The sequence below is a fragment of the Podarcis liolepis genome (genome assembly GCF_965112155.1).
Source record: "Podarcis liolepis genome assembly, chromosome: 14".
Lineage (NCBI taxonomy): Eukaryota > Metazoa > Chordata > Lepidosauria > Squamata > Lacertidae > Podarcis > Podarcis liolepis.
The window spans coordinates 43,574,015-43,591,785 of record NC_139569.1 but is presented as its reverse complement, the minus strand read 5'-3'; the positions used below and the strand labels follow the sequence as shown (position 1 = coordinate 43,591,785).

At 43.4% G+C, this 17,771-nt stretch overlaps 1 protein-coding gene and 1 long non-coding RNA gene across 7 annotated transcripts in view; one reads left to right on the top strand and one right to left on the bottom strand.

The window, feature by feature from the left end:
* The window catches only part of LOC310693666, a 321,657-nt gene that overhangs the window by 196,484 nt on the left and 107,402 nt on the right, over positions 1-17,771 (bottom strand). The window lies entirely within an intron of this gene.
* The window catches only part of MYO5A (myosin VA), a 124,404-nt gene that overhangs the window by 101,176 nt on the left and 5,457 nt on the right, over positions 1-17,771 (top strand). For 2 of the 5 annotated variants that reach the window (XM_083475520.1, XM_083475519.1), the window contains exons 30-39: positions 3,069-3,267; positions 5,284-5,358; positions 6,783-6,876; positions 12,329-12,475; positions 12,865-13,019; positions 13,223-13,312; positions 13,958-14,108; positions 15,247-15,529; positions 16,723-16,897; positions 17,683-17,763. In XM_083475520.1, the coding sequence (XP_083331646.1) occupies positions 3,069-3,267; positions 5,284-5,358; positions 6,783-6,876; positions 12,329-12,475; positions 12,865-13,019; positions 13,223-13,312; positions 13,958-14,108; positions 15,247-15,529; positions 16,723-16,897; positions 17,683-17,763 (1,450 nt within the window). Of the gene's footprint in view, positions 1-132; positions 214-3,068; positions 3,268-5,283; positions 5,359-6,782; positions 6,877-12,328; positions 12,476-12,864; positions 13,020-13,222; positions 13,313-13,957; positions 14,109-15,246; positions 15,530-16,722; positions 16,898-17,682; positions 17,764-17,771 lie in introns of all 5 variants that reach the window. The other 3 variants (XM_083475517.1, XM_083475518.1, XM_083475521.1) reach the window with 3 other exon arrangements.

Below are 17,771 nucleotides of genomic sequence, written 5' to 3'. Positions count from 1 at the left end.
AGGTTCCCCCTTTTTAATAACACTTATTCAGCTTGCGTTGTCCTTTTAATTAGCATGCTACACCATCACCATCATGTATCCCTTTTTGTGTTTTTTGCATTTAAAAACAAAACAAAACAATTTGCTTGGAAGATCATCTCTTCAGGACTATCATATGCTGAATGAGGACGGAGAGCTGTGGCTGGTATATGAAGGGCTAAAACAAGCCAACAGGTTATAAGACTTCTCAGGACGGACCTTCTTGCGTTCTCTCTCTCGTGTTACTAACATGCTGTGGACCTGCTTTTGCAATGCTGTTTCTTATAGTCATTTAACAAGACTGAATCCAAATGGGTTTATTAAAACAAGGGAAGAATGGAACCCCCCAAGGCTGGCATTTCAAATCAGTCTCAGCGTTTGCAAGTGGCATGGTGGGGCGTTAGCTGGGCCCCACAATCTGGTAGAGGTCCACTATTGACCAGTTATATCCCAGATTTGCTGCGGTGGAAGTTCTGAATCATAAAAATAAAGATGCAGATGTGTCTGAGCTACAAATAATAAGACATAGGACTTCTGCATATAGCAGGAGAGGGCTTGTAGTGATGGTAGCTGATTCTCCTTCTTAGCTAGTGAGCTCAGCTCGTCCACCCTCTCCCTGTGACGGCAAGGAAAAGAGGAGGAGGAGCCACTGTTGGCCATCCATCTGCTTCTTGCTGATTTTTGTTTTCTTATGTGGAAACATGGTGGCTAAAGGACGAGAACCCAGCTCTCAGAGAGCCCCCCAAATCCTGGAGCCTGTTAAAAATGTCTACAAGCCATATTATTACATACGCTGTTAACGCCCCCCCCCAACAATTGATGAATAGTTCAGCACAAAATGGTTACCATGGTCTGAAATAGGCAGAGCGAAACACATAAAAATTAAAGGCATTCTGTATATGTTATTTGCCTGTTCTAACTCATGGTGAATAAGGGAGACACTAGCAGATACCAAATAAAGAAAACAGCCATTTTTAAAAGCTGTACAGTGGTGCCCCGCAAGACGAATGCCTCACAAGACGAAAAACTCGCTAGATGAAAGAGTTTTCCGTTTTTTGAGTCGTTCCGCAAGACGAATTTCCCTATGGGCTTGCTTCGCAAGACGAAACGTCCTGCGAGTTCTTGCGAGTTTGTTTCCTTTTTCTTAAAGCCGCTAAGCCGTTAATAGCCGCTAAGCCGTTAATAGCCGCTAAGCCGCTAATAGCCGTGCTTCGCAAGACGAAAAAACCGCAAGACGAAAAAACCGCAAGACGAAGAGACTCGTGGAACGGATTAATTTCGTCTTGCGAGGCCAGGGGCGCCGACTTATAAAAAACATTGGGGGAGCCTGCGAAAGCTCATGAATAATAAATAAGCTCATGAATATGCAGATAAAGTGGCGCCGCCTCCTCGTGAGCGAATAGGGGAGAGCGTGCTGCGCCTATTAATCAGCTCCGAAGGAAATTGGGTGGAGCTTTTGCTCGGGAGGGAGGGCAGGAGGCATGCAGCCCGACCCTGTGCATTTTGGGCTGGGAGAGGGGCGGCGGTGGCGCTCTGCTGGAGGGGCGCCCGAGATTGTTGGGGGGGCAGAGCCCCCCCAAACGAATTTTTGAGGGGGCTCGGGCCCCCTCAGGCCCCATGGAGTCGGCGCCTATGTGCGAGGCACCACTGTAATGACATCAAGTGTGCATGACTGTCAGGTGCACCCACTCATTTGAAAGGCATCTTGCTTTTTAAAAACCCTTCCTTGAGCACCCACTTCTCAGTTTGCTCTGAATTTAGTTACTTTGGCATTCAAATGACAAGAGTAGTTCATTGTATACTTTTACCAAACAAGTTAACCAACATAGGTTTTTTTCCCGTTTTTTATTACAAATGCTATTTTAACCAGTGTCTTTTCTTTTCTTGTGCTAACAAAACACTAAACATTAACTACTGTGTTTGTAAGTCTGCTAGACGCTAACTTGCGAGTAGTTACCATGCTGGAGAGTAAGCGAGGGAAGAGGTGGCCCTGTAGCTTTTGTTTCTTTTGTCCGTGTTCTAGAAGCGAAAGGTTCTAGAGCAAGGGGCAGAGAAATGCAAGGTAAATTATTCATATTTACCTTTTATGTGCTTGGTCAATGTAGCTGTTAGCTGGTCTGCTTAGGTCTATTTAAACCCTGAAAGTGTGTCTGATGGAGCTGCTCAGCTTGAGGTATGTGCTCATTTGTAGAAGATGCAATTTTAGCATTAATCTCAGTTCTCCAGCGCCCCCCATTCATTTCCTCTGTTCCTTCCCTCCTATAATTCACAAGCAGCAAATGAATTATTTGTTCGCATTCCCAAGCCCACACAGTGAATCAGCAGCACAGTCAGCATGATACTTTATTGCTTCCATCCGTATCCCTCTAGCAATACCTTTACTACATTCTTTTAGTTTTTTGGGTGGGATACTTCAGCTTCTTTCTGAGCAGCATAAATAAGACTTCCTCCTTTATGGCCTTGTTATGTGCCTTCACTTAAATACATCATGATTGGCATGTATTTTTGAGGTTCCAAGGGCGTTTATGGATTGATTAACAAAACCTTGAGTCATAGGAACCAGAGACAGCCCGAGATACTGCATGCCCGAGGCAGAAAATCCAAATGCCTCTCCACCCCTTTCCCAGAGGTGGTAAAATATAATGTTAAACTAAATATTCTTGCCCTTGCAAATGGTGCCCAAAAATCTCTTGCCTGAAATGGCACAGGCTTTGTAATTATGTATAATAGAGATCCTTTAAACAAATATGAAGCCAAGGCATTATAAACCCAAGTCAATTTTAATTTTGCTATACATCTCATTGTTAGGCAAATGGGATTTTGGTCCAAATCACCTAAATAGGTTTAAAGAGTACTCTCTGGTTTTCTTTCTTTCTCCATATAAATGGGCTGGGCAGCGATATGTACACTTGAGCTTTGATGACAGTATTTAGACCTTTGGTGACCATCTTCAACACAGATTCTAAAAAAGTGTTTTCCTTCTTCCTCCTCATCTCCCCCTTTTCTCTCTGTCTCCCCCAAATGCCCTTTGTTTTTCTGTGGCTTTGTAGGCTACTGGAATCTCAACTGCAGTCTCAGAAGAGGAGCCATGACAATGAACTGGAAGCCCTCCGTGGAGAGATTCAGAGTTTGAAGGAGGAGAACAATCGCCAGCAGCAGTTGTTAGCGCAGAACCTGCAGCTGCCCCCAGAAGCCCGTATAGAAGCTAGCCTACAACATGAGATCACCCGCTTGACTAATGAAAACCTAGTAAGTCAAATCTTAATAAACTGTGTGTGTGTTGAGAAGTCATTGCAAGCACGTGTGCAATAGGTTTTGAAGACAGTGACTGCCTCCAAAGCAAGATTCAATGTCTTGATTCTTCAGGTCTTCAGAAGGAGGGAGGAAGTGGCTTTTCTTGCTTTGGTGACTTACTTATGTTCTTCCAAGGATGGTGAATAAAACTTGATGAGATTCTCTCTGCTTTTGGAAGTCTTAAGGCAGGGAGAAGATGAGGGATTCCAGTTCTCAGCAGTCTCAGACAGGATGTCTAATAGAGGGCCACAGGTTCCCCGGCCCTGCCTAGGGGCATTTTTAGACTATTGAGCGGGTTGGAGGGGGGCAACATTCCAGATTCCCAATTTTCTTGAGTGCAACACATGTTTAAAGGTAAAGGGACCCCTGACCATTAGGTCCAGTCGTGGCCGACTCTGGAGTTGTGGCACTCATCTCGCTTTATTGGCTGAGGGAGCCAGCGTATAGCTGGCTGCATCACTGGTCATGACCAGCATGACTAAGCCACTTCTGGCGAACCAGAGCAGTGCACGGAAACGCCGTTTACCTTCCCGTCGGAGCGGTACCTATTTATCTACTTGCATTTATCTACGTGCTTTCGAACTGCTAGGTTGGCAGGAGCTGGGACCGAGCAACGGGAGCTCACCCTGTCGTGGGGATTTGAACTGCTGACCTTCTGATCGGCAGGTCCTAGGCTCTGTGGTTTAACCCACAGCGCTTACAAAGTTATAAAAGGAAGGTCCCTTTGATCACTGTCATCCAGATGCTACTGGTTAGTCCTGAAGCTATTGCAGTACTTCTGCAGAATAGCTAAATAATCTTAGTGATGCAGCCAGCTGCACAAAAAACATCAAGCCTTTTTCAAGTTCCGTCTTGTAGGCTTGCACCTTCCGTTGCTGCTACTTCATTTATTTTAGAAACTTGGGGAGGAGGTGTGTTTTCAGGGATTGGAAAGCCAAACTTTGGCCAGTATTTTAGCAGGAGATTAGTCCATTCAGTCAAGAACTCCAGCTGGCCCAGTGCTTGTCCCTCCTCCATACAGACCCAATGCCAAGCTATGGTAGGTGTGTTATGTTCTCCTCTGGAGACAATTCTCTTCCTCAGCAAGCTTCCCATATCTAGCTTTAGAGTATTGGCATTCTTGCATTTCCACAACATCACGTTTTCCTGCTGGTGCTTCATGAAGATTAACCCCATAATAACCAGTATTCATTATCATTCTTCAAACTCTGCCGTTGTCTGTAGCATTGTTTATCATATAGCCTAACTTCTTAGACAGCTTAATTGCAGTTGTACATGCCAATGCCATGCTGCAAGGGCTACATTCGTTAATGTACCTGCTGAAAGAAACTTTTAAAAAACCACACTTTTATTGATTTTCAAAGGAACAACTAAGACAGTTTATATAACTGTCCATCCTTCTGAGGACAATCCAAGGCAATCAGATAGATGAAAAGTGGAAACTAAACAGCTTGTAGCTTCGGCATTTGAACAGAAGCACACAGTTTCTGATGTTGCCCCAAATGTGTAAACCACTTAGAAGGGGGATTAGTCCTTCCAGCTTTCATTTTTTTCAGAAGAGTCCCCATTTTCCTTTTCATCTTTTTCTATGGTATGACGTGAGAACTGACCACCATGACCCAGCTGGGTTTAAATATTCCTGACAGTACCCATTCAGAGGGTAGTAATCACTGAATGTTGTTGAGGCATTTTGATTTTCTGCCTGCTTGTGAGGTATATATTTTTAAAGCCATATTTTTCCGGGGGTTTTATAGTAATAAATGGACCATAAAACCTCCCTCCCCTCTGTTGTGTGCATCTTAAAGGCTGTGACTTTTGCATCCTGGTCTGTAGGGAGATTGACGCTGTTTTAATAGCCTAAGTCTGTCTCAAAATCAATGTCGCTGAACTTGCCTTTTCTTCTGAAGTTTGTTGACATGCTAGCGCCTTTAAAGAATGGGAAGAACCTACACTTTATACCTGTTTTTTCAGTATTGTGAGGAGTTATATGCAGATGATCCCATGAAGTATCAGTCGTACCGGATTTCACTTTACAAACGGATGATTGTATGTACTGTGTACATTGTGCCAACTCTCTTTCTTTGTTTGCTACTCTGGAGCACTAACTGAAGAGCTGGCTGCCTTGTCCACTGTTGAAGGAAATCCTTTTCAGAAAACTTCATCAATGTCGTTCCTCTCCCAAGAGCTTTCTGTTGTGTCATTTGTGTCAGCGTCTTTGTTACTAATATGAATACAGCAGCATGACTGAAGCAGACTCTCTTAGCTGTATACTTTGCTTTCTGAAAAAGAGATTCCAGATTTGCTCTTAGATAAGCATTTAGATCAGGTGTAGGCAAACTCGGCCCCTCCAGATGTTTTGGGACTACAACTCCCATCATCCCTAGCTATCAGGGCCAGTGGTCAGGGATGATGGGAATTGTAGTCTCAAAACATCTGGAGGGCCGAGTTTGCCTATGCCTGATTTAGATGGCATCCCTCAATATTAAAACTGATATCTAGTGGTACCAAAAACATTGGGGGAATTGTTGGGGAGGCTGTGCAATAATATTTGTAATTTAAATTATTAGTAGAGGGTGGCGTTAAAATGCAGTTTGAAGAACGATATACTTCAGTCTCCCAGCTTTGCAAAAATTGGTTCAAATGTTGTTGGGGTCCCCCACCCTGCTCTTTTGGTTCTACCCAGAGTGGGAGGGGGCTTCAGACTTCCCACTCTTTCCTCAAGTCTCCTCTGTATGTCTAAAAAGTAATAAGTGGTTGTGGAATCTCCACAAGCCTGAAATAGACATGACAATAGAACAGAGTTGGAAAACCTATGGCCTTCTGTGGAGGCCAACTTACATCATCCCTGACCATTGGCCATAGTGGCTGGGAGATGGGAGTCCCAGGTCACATGCATGGCATATGTTCAAATCACATTAATACCACTTGTCGTGGCTTCCCACAAAGAACCTAGAAAGTTGGATGTAGATACAGTGGTACCTCGGTTTACGAATTTAATCCGTTCCGAAAGTCCATTCTTAAACCAAAGCCGTTCTTTAATGGAGGCGCACTTTCCCTAATGAGGCCTCCTGCTGCCGGTGCCCTTCCACCGTTCAGCTTCCGTTCATAGACCAAGGTAAAGTTCGTTAACTGGAACACTACTTCCAGTTTTGCGGAGTTTGTATACCAAATAGTTCGTAAACAAGGCTGATCTTAAACCGAGGTACCACTGTATATTGATAGCCGTAAAATGTGCCTGCAGAAGAATTCTGTGTCTGTCATGCTGCACATGTTTCAACATACTTTATATAATTGTCTTGCTTATGTTCTAGGCAGCGTGCAGGCTTGCAAACTTCAGCCAGATGGCAGCATCGCCTTTCAGCTGCGCTCAGCTCCTCTTGTAGCACTAACAGTACTGGTTCTGCTCTGTCTGTCGTTATAGACAGCACTTTTAAGTACCTAATCCTTCCCTCTCAACTTTTATTGCTTAGGATTTAATGGAGCAGCTTGAAAAACAGGACAAGATTGTTCGCAAACTGAAAAAGCAGCTTAAAGTCTATGCAAAAAAGATTGATGAACTCGAAGGTACGGTATCTGTGTGTTGTCAAACTTTTTCTCTCTTGTCTGGCGGCGCAAACGTTGACCTGCTTTACTATATGAAAGAGGCAATAAGTCTCCAGCTGTTGACAAGTAGATACAATAACTAGAAAAATGTTGAACTTGTGTGTATATGCATATGATAGTATCCCGAAATAGTAATTAATGTGACTATGCTAAGGAAAGGGTATGGATTATCTTGGGATCTGAGTGCAAATGGGTTGTGAGTTGAAATTCATTTCGTTCTCTGTTTAATAAAGGGCAGTGTTTGACTTTTGCCAAGAGCAAGTACTTCAAACAAGAACAGCTGGCTAATAAGAAGGCTCTCATTTCTTTTGAAATATGAGAATGTGGTGCCTCAGAATCTATAGTAATATTTTTTGCTTATGGATTCCACCCCCCTCCCTCCCTACGATGGCCATCTCAGAAAAGACTTTGTTTGTTTGTTTGGACTCTTACCCACCTTTTAGCACAAAGTCCCAGAGTGGGTTATGGCAATAAAATACACAATTATATAAGAAATGAAACAGCTACAGCCTTAAAACAAGTGAGATAACAATTAAACATATGAAAATAATAGAAACATTTAAAAACAAACTGTCAGGGGCTCAGGAACAGAGGCACAGGGGAGAGAGGAAATGGAGAGCGAAGGGGAAGAATCTGAGGGCAGCGTAGGGGAGTATGACAGTGACCCGAGAGATTCCATGAGCTTCTCCAGCGAATCAGAAGATTCCCAGAAGGAGGCGCCGATGGTCAGGGCAAGGGGGGTCCCTGGGGGGACACACCAGAAACAAGGGGCCAGCGGGGACTTCCAAAGCAGCAGCTGGAGATCAGGACCAGCTTCCCCACCAGAGCGTAGTGGGGGGGAAGAGTCCCATGTGTCAGGGCCAGCGTCTCCTCCAGCAGGGAGAGAAGATGAGTCAGGGCTGACCACGCCTCTATCGGAGAGTGGGGGAACGGAGGGGAGGTCAGGTCCAGCTAGCCTCCCCGAAGGGGGAAGCAGTGACAGGAGCAGTGTAACAGTCAGGAGGAAGGTTGCCGGCTGGGCGCGCGCGCCAAGTTCGAATGTACAGGTGCGCGGGACAGCAGAAAACCCGGATTGGGAACCAGGTCCTAAAGCCCGCCGGAGGCAGGGGGAAGACTCAGGGGACTCAGCGTCAGAAGAGTCTAGGAAGGGCGAGACCCCAGCTGACAGGCGGAGCCAGAGGAGGAAAGAGCAGAGGAAGAGGTGGAGCAAGGCTAGAGTCTTAAACTGGTGTCTGGGGGGAGGAGATTCAGACGGAGCTTCAGCGGTCTAGAGTTTCAGACGTAGAGCTGCACGCTACGGCTGTGAAAGCGAAACTGAACTTCAATAAAGACTTTTGTATATAACAACGAACTGGCGTTGGTCCTTTGTGAGCTGGGACCTCGGGCAGCTCTGACACAAACCCACAGTTAAAAGCAGCCGTGATATGGATGCAGACCAGGATAAATATATCCACTTAGAAGGGTTGTTGAAAGAGGGAGGTGCCAGAAAGACAACAGAGATGGCGCCTTCCTACTATGTAACAGGAAGGAATTTCCAAGGGTAGCAAATTAAGAGACCACATTGGCATTGGAGTTAGAATCCCTGAGTTGATGCATGGATTTCACCTTTAATGCATGGATGCATGGATTTCACTGCAATCAGGAGAGCTAGCACTTGCACCGGGAGAACTGGGAGGTTAGAGTACAATCCTAGCACCACTTAGATCTTAATGGTGGGGAAGGGTTGTTAGGATGGTGCATGGTCTCCTCTCCACCACCTTCCAGTGGTTCTCCCACTGATGGTAGGAAGTGGAAGGAGCCAAAAGAAGGAGTTGATCTTGCCATTGGCTTTGGACCAACTTAACCCAGATCCCGGGAATCCACCATTGGCTTTGATCTTGGGTCTCTCAGCTATGCTAGCCTTAGAGTTGACATCACAAGTTGGGAGGAACACCTTCTGCCCTGGCTGATACCGGCTGGAACATCTTCAGATGTGGCCGTGGACCCACTGCTCTGTTCTGCTGCTCCCTCAGTGGGATTAGTATTGCTCTGCTCTTGCCTCTTGCCCCTGTGGTACTGGCACTGGCAGAAGCCCTTCTGCAGAAGAGGAACACTGTCCTTAGAAGCTTTTACATGTGGAAATTAGTAGAAAAGCAATCTGTCCAAGGGGCCCTTTCTACCTTCACTACAGCAGCTCTGAGTTCCTCCACCAGCACAGCTGTTCACCATCTAAGAAGTCTGGCACAGGAATATTAGCTATGGATAGAAGCCTTCCCCAGGATGCCATTTTAAATAACTAAACCTTTGGATATATGGTTCAGTTATTAGTTTCCCATTTGAACATCATCAACAACAATAGTAAAAAAGACAATGTCGAGCAGAAGGTAAAAGTATTTCTCAATTTGCAGGAGGAATCATTTGGAAGGCAATTTGAAAATACACGTGTGTGAATGAGAGAGACAAAAACAAAAACTTGCAGGATAAGCATCTTGTATTCACAAGTATTCAAGGTCAAGTTGACTTTCCCCCATGAAACATGCTGTATTTAGAAGTGAGGGTACATTGAAACAGTAGCACAGTAGATTGATATCAAACTGATTCCAAGTGAACAAGGCCTTCTCTTCAAGGAACATACTGAATTCTTGCTCATTTGCTACTTTCCCTTGTAGGTTTGTGTGCAGTTTTCAGTTTACTCATACACTTTTATAGATGAAATAAATGCATCAATAATGCTCTCAATGCATCATGGAATTAAAATGCTAATGGGCATGGCTGTACCTTTAGCCTTGGTAATGATTGCCTTATAAATGCCTGTGCAAGAGGAAATCATGGCTTCCCAGCTTAGTCATTTTGGCGGAAGACTTTGACCAATAAGTCATTGTCTGCCAGGTAGAATATTTACTGTGCAAGGTAAAATAGCTCTTTACCTTGGGGAAAACAGCTCCCTGCTTGCTTCATAGCCCCTCCCTCCTCCCTCTCTCGATTGTACTTTGCCTTTCAAGGAGGGAACATCGAGAAATCAGAGACTTCTGTGTTTACTAAGCATTGTCTGCAGGAAGAACACCTTAAGAAGAAAAAAAGCTGCTCACCTACAGATTACATTGAGACCTTTCACTTGGTTAAGGGTTAGTAGGGAGTGGCTAAGTTCTAATTCTTGCCTTCCCTTTGCCATATTAAATATAGTCTTGAAGCATAGTCCATTTTTTAAGAACTCTGGGAGACTCACTCAGATTCTGATATCTTGTTTAAGTGATGACTTCTTATGGTACTGAAAAGGTAGCTAATCTTTTTCTGCCTCAATGCATATTAGGAAGCAGATGGTAAAGTACATTTTCTGTTGGCTCCTCTCTTAATCTTGTGTTTTCTTATTATGTTTTGTTCTTACTGTTTTAACTATCCTGTGTGTACAAACTTGTATTGGTCTATGACCATAATCTATCTATCTGAAGAATAGGCACCGATCAGTGTGTTTTAGATGTTCACTTCCTGAATTGCACAGCGTACAGCCCCGTTCTCATGTAACAATAAGCCAAGCCATGGCTTAGTGTGAACGAGGAAATGTACAGCTTCCTGGAGTGAAGATCACAGCTTCTGTGCTCCTTCCTTGGTTCTGCTGGTGCTGTTCCACCCAGGGCTAATCCATGGTTTGGCTTAAGTGTTAATACCTGAACCTGGGCTCGTAGTTTGTCTCACTCCCAACCAAGGTTTGTTTTTGAACCCACATGTTTGCTTCTTAGTGCTAAGCCACGGTCGGCTTAGCACTGCATGTTGAAATGGATCCAGGTATGAAGGCAAGATGTTGAAAATTTTTAAAATCGCACAGCACTGTGATGTACTGGGGTGATGTGGACTGCCTTTGGCAATTTTCTAATGGCTTTGTCATTATGCTGTGGATTGACACAAGAATGAAAGATGGAGGAAAGTTTCTAGTTGTTCAACATGCCAGAATTTGCTTGGGGGGCAGTTTGCTGAGGGCATTCTTTTTAGCATACATTTTGGAAAAGGAAGGGACGCGGGTGGCGCTGTGAGTAAAACCTCAGCGCCTAGGACCTGCCGATCGCATGGTCAGCGGTTCGAATCCCTGCGGCGGGGTGCGCTCCCGTCGTTCGGTCCCAGCGCCTGCCAACCTAGCAGTTCGAAAGCACCTCCGGGTGCAAGTAGATAAATAGGGACCGCTTTATAGCGGGAAGGTAAACGGCGTTTCCGTGTGCTGCGCTGGTGCTGGCTCACCAGAGCAGCTTCGTCACGCTGGCCACGTGACCCGGAAGTGTCCTCAGACGGCGCTGGCCCCCGGCCTCTTAAGCGAGATGGGCGCGCGACCCCAGAGTCGGTCACGAACAGACATACAGCCCAATCCTATTCATGCTTACTCAGAAGTGTCCCACTGATTTTAGTAGTGTTTACTCCCAAGTAAGTGTGCATAGTATTGTAGCTTTAGAGTATAGAAAAACCTCCTTTTGCTCCTTTATCCCTAGTAAGATCTCACCCTTTTTACTGTTCCAACTTTTTAAGGCATAAACACACATTTTATGTAGAATGTGAACACTCTGGTTGTCCCCTTCCTGGTTGTATGCGCATGACACGAGAAGAGGAGATTGCCCAAGAGTTGTTGCTTTCAGTCTGTATTTAGTATCTTGCTTTTGTGAGGGGTGGGGGCACCTGTAGCTTGTTAGAAGTGAGCTGTGGTGCTTCGTTGCCTTGTATGTGCTTTAAAGGAAGCAGAGACCAGAAAGGGAAGAGAAAGAAGTCACGGAAATGCTTATAGGATAACCAACAATAGTTTGCCAAGAGGAAGAAGGTTGTGATACCAGTAGTAGGTGAACTTACCTGAATGTCCAAAGTGACACCTGAACATAGAGCAAAGTCCTGTGCATTACCTTCTTTTCTAGAAGGGAATCTATACAAATTGGAATTTGTATATGTTTTACTAGTTTTTTACTGATTGCAGTAGATGGTTCACTTATTTTATACAGACAAACCTTCCAGACTGGTTGCAGTATGCCTAAATAGAGCTTTGGAAAAGTAGAGGGAGTCCAAAGATCTTCAGCACAAACATTTTTGATCCTGGATTGCATGTCTTCACACATTGTGAGAAAGCTTCTATTCTCATGGTGAAGGACCCCTTAGAGGGGGGATTTATTTGCTTGACTACAACTGTGAATCCTGTCATATTGGGTGTGCGATGCAGCCTGAAAGATCTAATATCCCATAACTATAGAAAGAATCGTAAGTCTAATAACTTAATTTGAAAAGTACGCACTTACTCCTTTGGGAATACACCCTGTAGATGAGCTAGACAGCCAACATACTGTGAAATGAATGGACAGATAGTACTCCAGAATTTAGTATCAATCCTATTGTCTAAAACTGGGAGGTTCTGTGACAGATAGCAATTTTTAAAAATAAACAAATCAATCTCCATTTCTTGATGTAGTGGGCCAGATGGATAACATTTCACCTGGACAAATAATTGATGAGCCAATCCATCCTGTCAATATTCCAAGGAAAGAAAAGGACTTTCAGGGGATGTTAGAGTATAAAAAGGAAGATGAGCCAAAGCTTGTCAAGAACCTGATTTTAGGTAAGAAGACTTTCTGTTTATAAAATGAATCAGTCTTTTTGCCTATGAATGTGGAGTGTTTCTTGAAACTGGACCAGTTTATCTAACGTTGGAGAAAAGGAAACAATCCCCATTCACCGAGAAAGTTCAGCTCTTCATATCAGTTGCGTTACATATCTCTTTGTTTCCTTTTGTAACTTCACATTATTCTGTTCTGTTCTGGGCACAGATAATTTTTTCCAGAAAACTGGAAGAGGAAACATAACTTTGAAATCAAATAAAAAGTATTAGTACTAACTGGTCCCAGAACAATTCTGGTAAATTGGAGAGCTGCATTTTTACCAGGCCATATAAAACACAGCAAAGCTGTTTATGAATTTACATGTGCATACTTTTGTGTTCTTATTCAGATCTGAAGCCACGAGGTGTGGCAGTCAACCTAATCCCAGGATTGCCAGCATACATTTTGTTCATGTGTGTCCGCCATGCTGACTATCTTAATGATGACCAAAAAGTGAGGTCCTTGCTAACTTCGACTATTAATGGCATCAAAAAAATCTTGAAGGTACGTTTATTATTTAATGACAATGTCAGTGTGGATAATTAACACTTAGTGTTGCACAGCAAACGATATGGGGACAAGGGGGAAAAATGGCAGTTTTGTTTCCATACTTTATAAACATAGCAATTAAAGCAGTTAACTGTGACCATGTTTTCTTCTAATTGTCTTTTCATGCACACTGTATTTATTTCTTCATCTGTTTTCAGAAAAGAGGTGATGACTTTGAAACCGTTTCCTTCTGGCTGTCTAACACATGCCGATTTTTGCACTGCTTGAAGCAGTACAGTGGTGAAGAGGCAAGTCTTGCCATTTATGTTTTTCACTTTTAATTTTGACTTTGCATGTACAAAATGGGTTGAAGGCATTAGATCTGCCTGTTCAAGATGAAAGCCTGGCTTCTATTTGTAAGCCGCGGACAGAGAGTATTGACAAGAGCAAGAGTTGTATCTGTTCTTGGCAGTGGTGTAGTGGTAAATTTTAAAGTGCAGAAGCTAATCACGACAGTCCCCAGAGCCACACCCCAAAGAGTCCATAGCCACACCCCCAGGGAAAATAAAAAAATGCCTGAACTGGTAAAGGCTTAGCATGTTGGGCTGGGGAGACTTGGGTTCCCATCCCTGATCACCATGAGGTTCACTGGGTAATCTTGGGTCAGTCTCATTCCAGCTTACATAACAATGTCCTACACCCAACCCCCCCAGGCTTACAGCACTGGCAAATACCACTCCAGCAAATTACATCATTGCCCCCTGCTCTGAAAAAAGTACTGAGCCTCTGCTCCTTTGGAAGGCATTTGATAGCAAGGCTGGAAGGCAAGAGGGCACGGAACTCGTTGACTGTTTTTGAAACATGCTGCCCATCCAGAGTGTTTTGAATAACGTAATGGAAACGCATAAATACAAACTGCAACAAATGTGCACCATTGTCTTCTGCAAATCCAGGGTTTCATGAAGCACAACACACCTCGTCAGAATGAACATTGCCTCACTAACTTTGACCTTGCTGAATACAGACAAGTGCTGAGTGACTTGGCCATTCAGATCTACCAGCAGCTTGTCAGAGTGTTGGAGAATATTCTGCAGCCAATGATTGGTAAGGCAAAATGAAGAGAGAAAAAAAATTAGAAACCTGTGTTTTCCTTTTCTAATTAACTAGACATCTCTGCCGTTTACGCCTATGACTCCGATTTCCACTGTTAAAAGAAGAGCTTTTATTTCTAAGAGAGATGACATTATATATACTTTTTTCATTATAAACAGCAGTCAAAGCTTACTAAAAGAAGTCTGATTTACCTGGACAAGCGAAAATCAGAATGGGGAATTCGACAGTTGGGGGATTGGACAAATTTATAGAAGATAAGGTTGTGAGTCCCAATGGCTATACTGTATACTACCTCAGGATCAGAGACCATATGCCTTTGAATACCAGTTGCTGGAGAACAACAGTGAGAGAATACTATTGCTCTCAAATCTTCCCTGTGGGCTTCTTGGGGGCAATCTCAGTGATGATGTTGGGAAAAACCTGGACATTAGTTTGGGGATATCTTAATATGCATGCTGAGGTTGCCTTGATGGGTCCAGCACAGGATTTCATGGCTGCCATGACAGTTCATAACAGCTGCTGGAGCACATCATTGGCCCAACACACATGGCAGGACATACCAATGACATGGCCTTTTCAGCTGACTGGTTGGTACACCACTCCATTGTCATGGTCCAAGCCACTTCCTGTCAATCACCTGGCATCACAATGGTGTCAGGTGATGCTGTACTTCAAAGTCTTGCTTGTTGGGAACTTTAAAATGTGGCAAAGCACTGCTTGAAAGCACTTTTGCAAAGGCTTTCACACAGTTACCCCAAACTACCCTGCTCTTGTTTGAGCCTCCAAAAACTGGGGGATTCAACAGAAATGCTGGGGCGCTTGAACTGAACAGGATTTAATCACCACTCTGATGATTGGGAGTTAAATCCTGCTGTCTTGGCTGCACAAACCTGTTCCCTGCTTGTGTTTTAACCCTGTCTTCCCACCTATCACTGATGGGTGAGGGGGCGTGATTTGGGGAAATGTCCTCATGGGCCACATTGTTTTAATTCTGTAGATTGGTCAATTACTTTTAACTGTGTTTTTAGTGATTTGTGTTTTATTTGTATTTGTTTTAATGTTGTGAGCCACGTTGAGTCTCAATTCTGGGGGAAAGGATATAAATAAATATCATCATCTTGTCAACCAGTTTCAGGAATGTTGGAGCATGAAACTATCCAAGGGGTGTCGGGGGTGAAACCAACTGGTCTCCGAAAGAGAACCTCCAGCATTGCTGATGAAGGGACATACACACTGGACTCTATCATCCGACAGCTGAATACCTTCCACTCAATCATGTGTCAGCATGGAATGGATCCAGAGCTGATCAAACAGGTAGTCAAGCAGATGTTCTACATCATTGGAGCAGTGACCCTCAATAACCTCCTCCTGCGGAAAGATATGTGCTCCTGGAGCAAAGGGATGCAGATAAGGTGAGGATATCTTCTGAAAAGTTTTCAGCTCTTTTGGCTATACTTGCTGGACATAATAGTGAATTCTTCCTGAACCAGGTGGTTGATTTTAAGGTTATTTTTAGACTTGGGAATTCACTGCATTAAAGAGAATTATTCTTGACAAGTTCATATACTTGCCAAACTGGTGATTTTCCTAAACGCAACGAGGCAGTGGATTTTACACCCACTGTGCAGAGTGTTATATTACTTGAGTTATACACTTGTTTCATGTGTTCCTTCCTCTCAACCCCTCTCTTCCTGAGGGTTAAGGATTGCCAGAACTGACCTTATAGTCTGGGTCACAAATGATGGCATAATGTGAGGAGCCATGTTTTCTAAACATATGCGTACATTAGGGGTAATGTAGGTCAAATCAATTGGCAGAAAAAGAGTTTCTTAACCATTTCCCAGCTAGGCTTATTTTTGGTTTTGAAAATGGCTGGGTGATAAGCAGGAAAATTTTTAGGAGTGGTGGTGGAGGGGGCTGCAGTGCACAATGAAGGGAGGATTGTCTGCATGTATACAGTGTGCTATCGAAGAGAACCCCACATTACAAAGGAAAGGGGAAATACCTTATAATGTGAAGTTCTGTCCTGAGTAAATGGAATTCTTGGGGGGCGTAATGGGGAAATTATTTTTCTGCAAGCAAGGATTCAGGGACTAGCTCAGTCGTGTTTTGTGGGTTAAGAAGCTATATGCACCACTCTGTTATGAGCTAGATGTGCAGCCCTGTCTGTGTTTTGTAGGGCACAGCTGCTAAATTTAATTTTCATAGGGCAGATATTTATTTGCCAACTTTGGGCATTGGGATTCCTTAAGGGGATGGGCTTAGTTTTTATTGATGAAAGGTAAAAACAAAATTCTGCCCTATATATTTTTAAAAAGCAAGTAAAGAACTAGGTAAAGTGCTGGAGCTTTTGGATTTACATTCCTGCTTAGTAAGTATTTTGCTTTCTAAAGGCATTGCGCATAATTTCTTGAACTGTGTTAGGGAGGAGGAGCAGGAGCTGGTCAGAAAAAGACATTTGTTAAATAATTTACAGAATATTGTGTGAAGGAAAATAATAAAGCATTAATGCATGTATAAAAAGTTTCCACCCACCATTTGTTCAGGCTGATTGAAAACCTTAAACATTGTGGTTTTTAATGTGTGCATGTGTTAAACTTAACAGGTACAATGTAAGTCAGCTTGAAGAATGGCTTCGTGACAAAAACCTGATGAATAGTGGGGCTAAAGAAACTCTGGAGCCTCTCATCCAAGCAGCACAGTTGTTGCAGGTGAAAAAGAAAACGGATGAGGATGCGGAGGCCATTTGTTCCATGTGCAATGCCTTAACTACTGCACAGGTAAGCCAGCCTTTCTTACGTTATAATCCGAGTTATGTCATTGTGGTGCTTGGACTGTGTGTCCATTCGTCACATTGGCAACTATTGTTGAAATACTGTCACTGATAAAATGCTAACTTCAGAAGTTGTGAGATATGAAAACGGAATTCTGAAAAGGGAGCAAGCACTGCAAAACCTACATGCCAAATGCAGTTTTCTGTACGAGCAGTCATTACAAAAAATAAAATAAGTTTCGCCTTGTATTTTGGTTTTGTTTACAGGAGAATAAGGCATTATGCTAGAGGCAAAGTTCCAGGGTTTTTATTATAGTTCAAGTATAGAATTTGGGTTCTGTTTTTGTTGTAGGGCCTGGGTGTGGTATTCTAATATATTCTCAAATACATGCATTCCAGCATTGCTACTTACTGCAACCCAAGGTGATTTTCTTGAAGAATTATAAAGGTGTAAGACTTAAGCCAGCAAAGCAATTTAATTGGTGTGTATCTGAGAGGTTTGGAGAGGTATAATTTAAAATGCTGGTCTTCAGCTGATAGGTCAGAACCCACTACTGCTTTGCAGCCTGATCTGATGTGCCTGCAACACCAGCCCTGCCACCATACAAATATATGGTTAAATAATTAAGAAACAGGGGTCCAAATGCCTGTTTGGGTTAAAAGCAGGCCCCGGTCTGGAAAAGTTGAAGATTGCTGATTTAAAACATTGCAAGGGTTAAATGAAAAGCAAGCACCTGTAAGTTACCAAGAGGGGAAGGGAAAAAACAAAACAAAAATCTGTTTTTCTTACAGATTGTGAAAGTTTTGAACTTGTATACTCCTGTTAATGAGTTTGAAGAAAGAGTGTCTGTGTCCTTTATCCGGACGATACAGGTAAACCT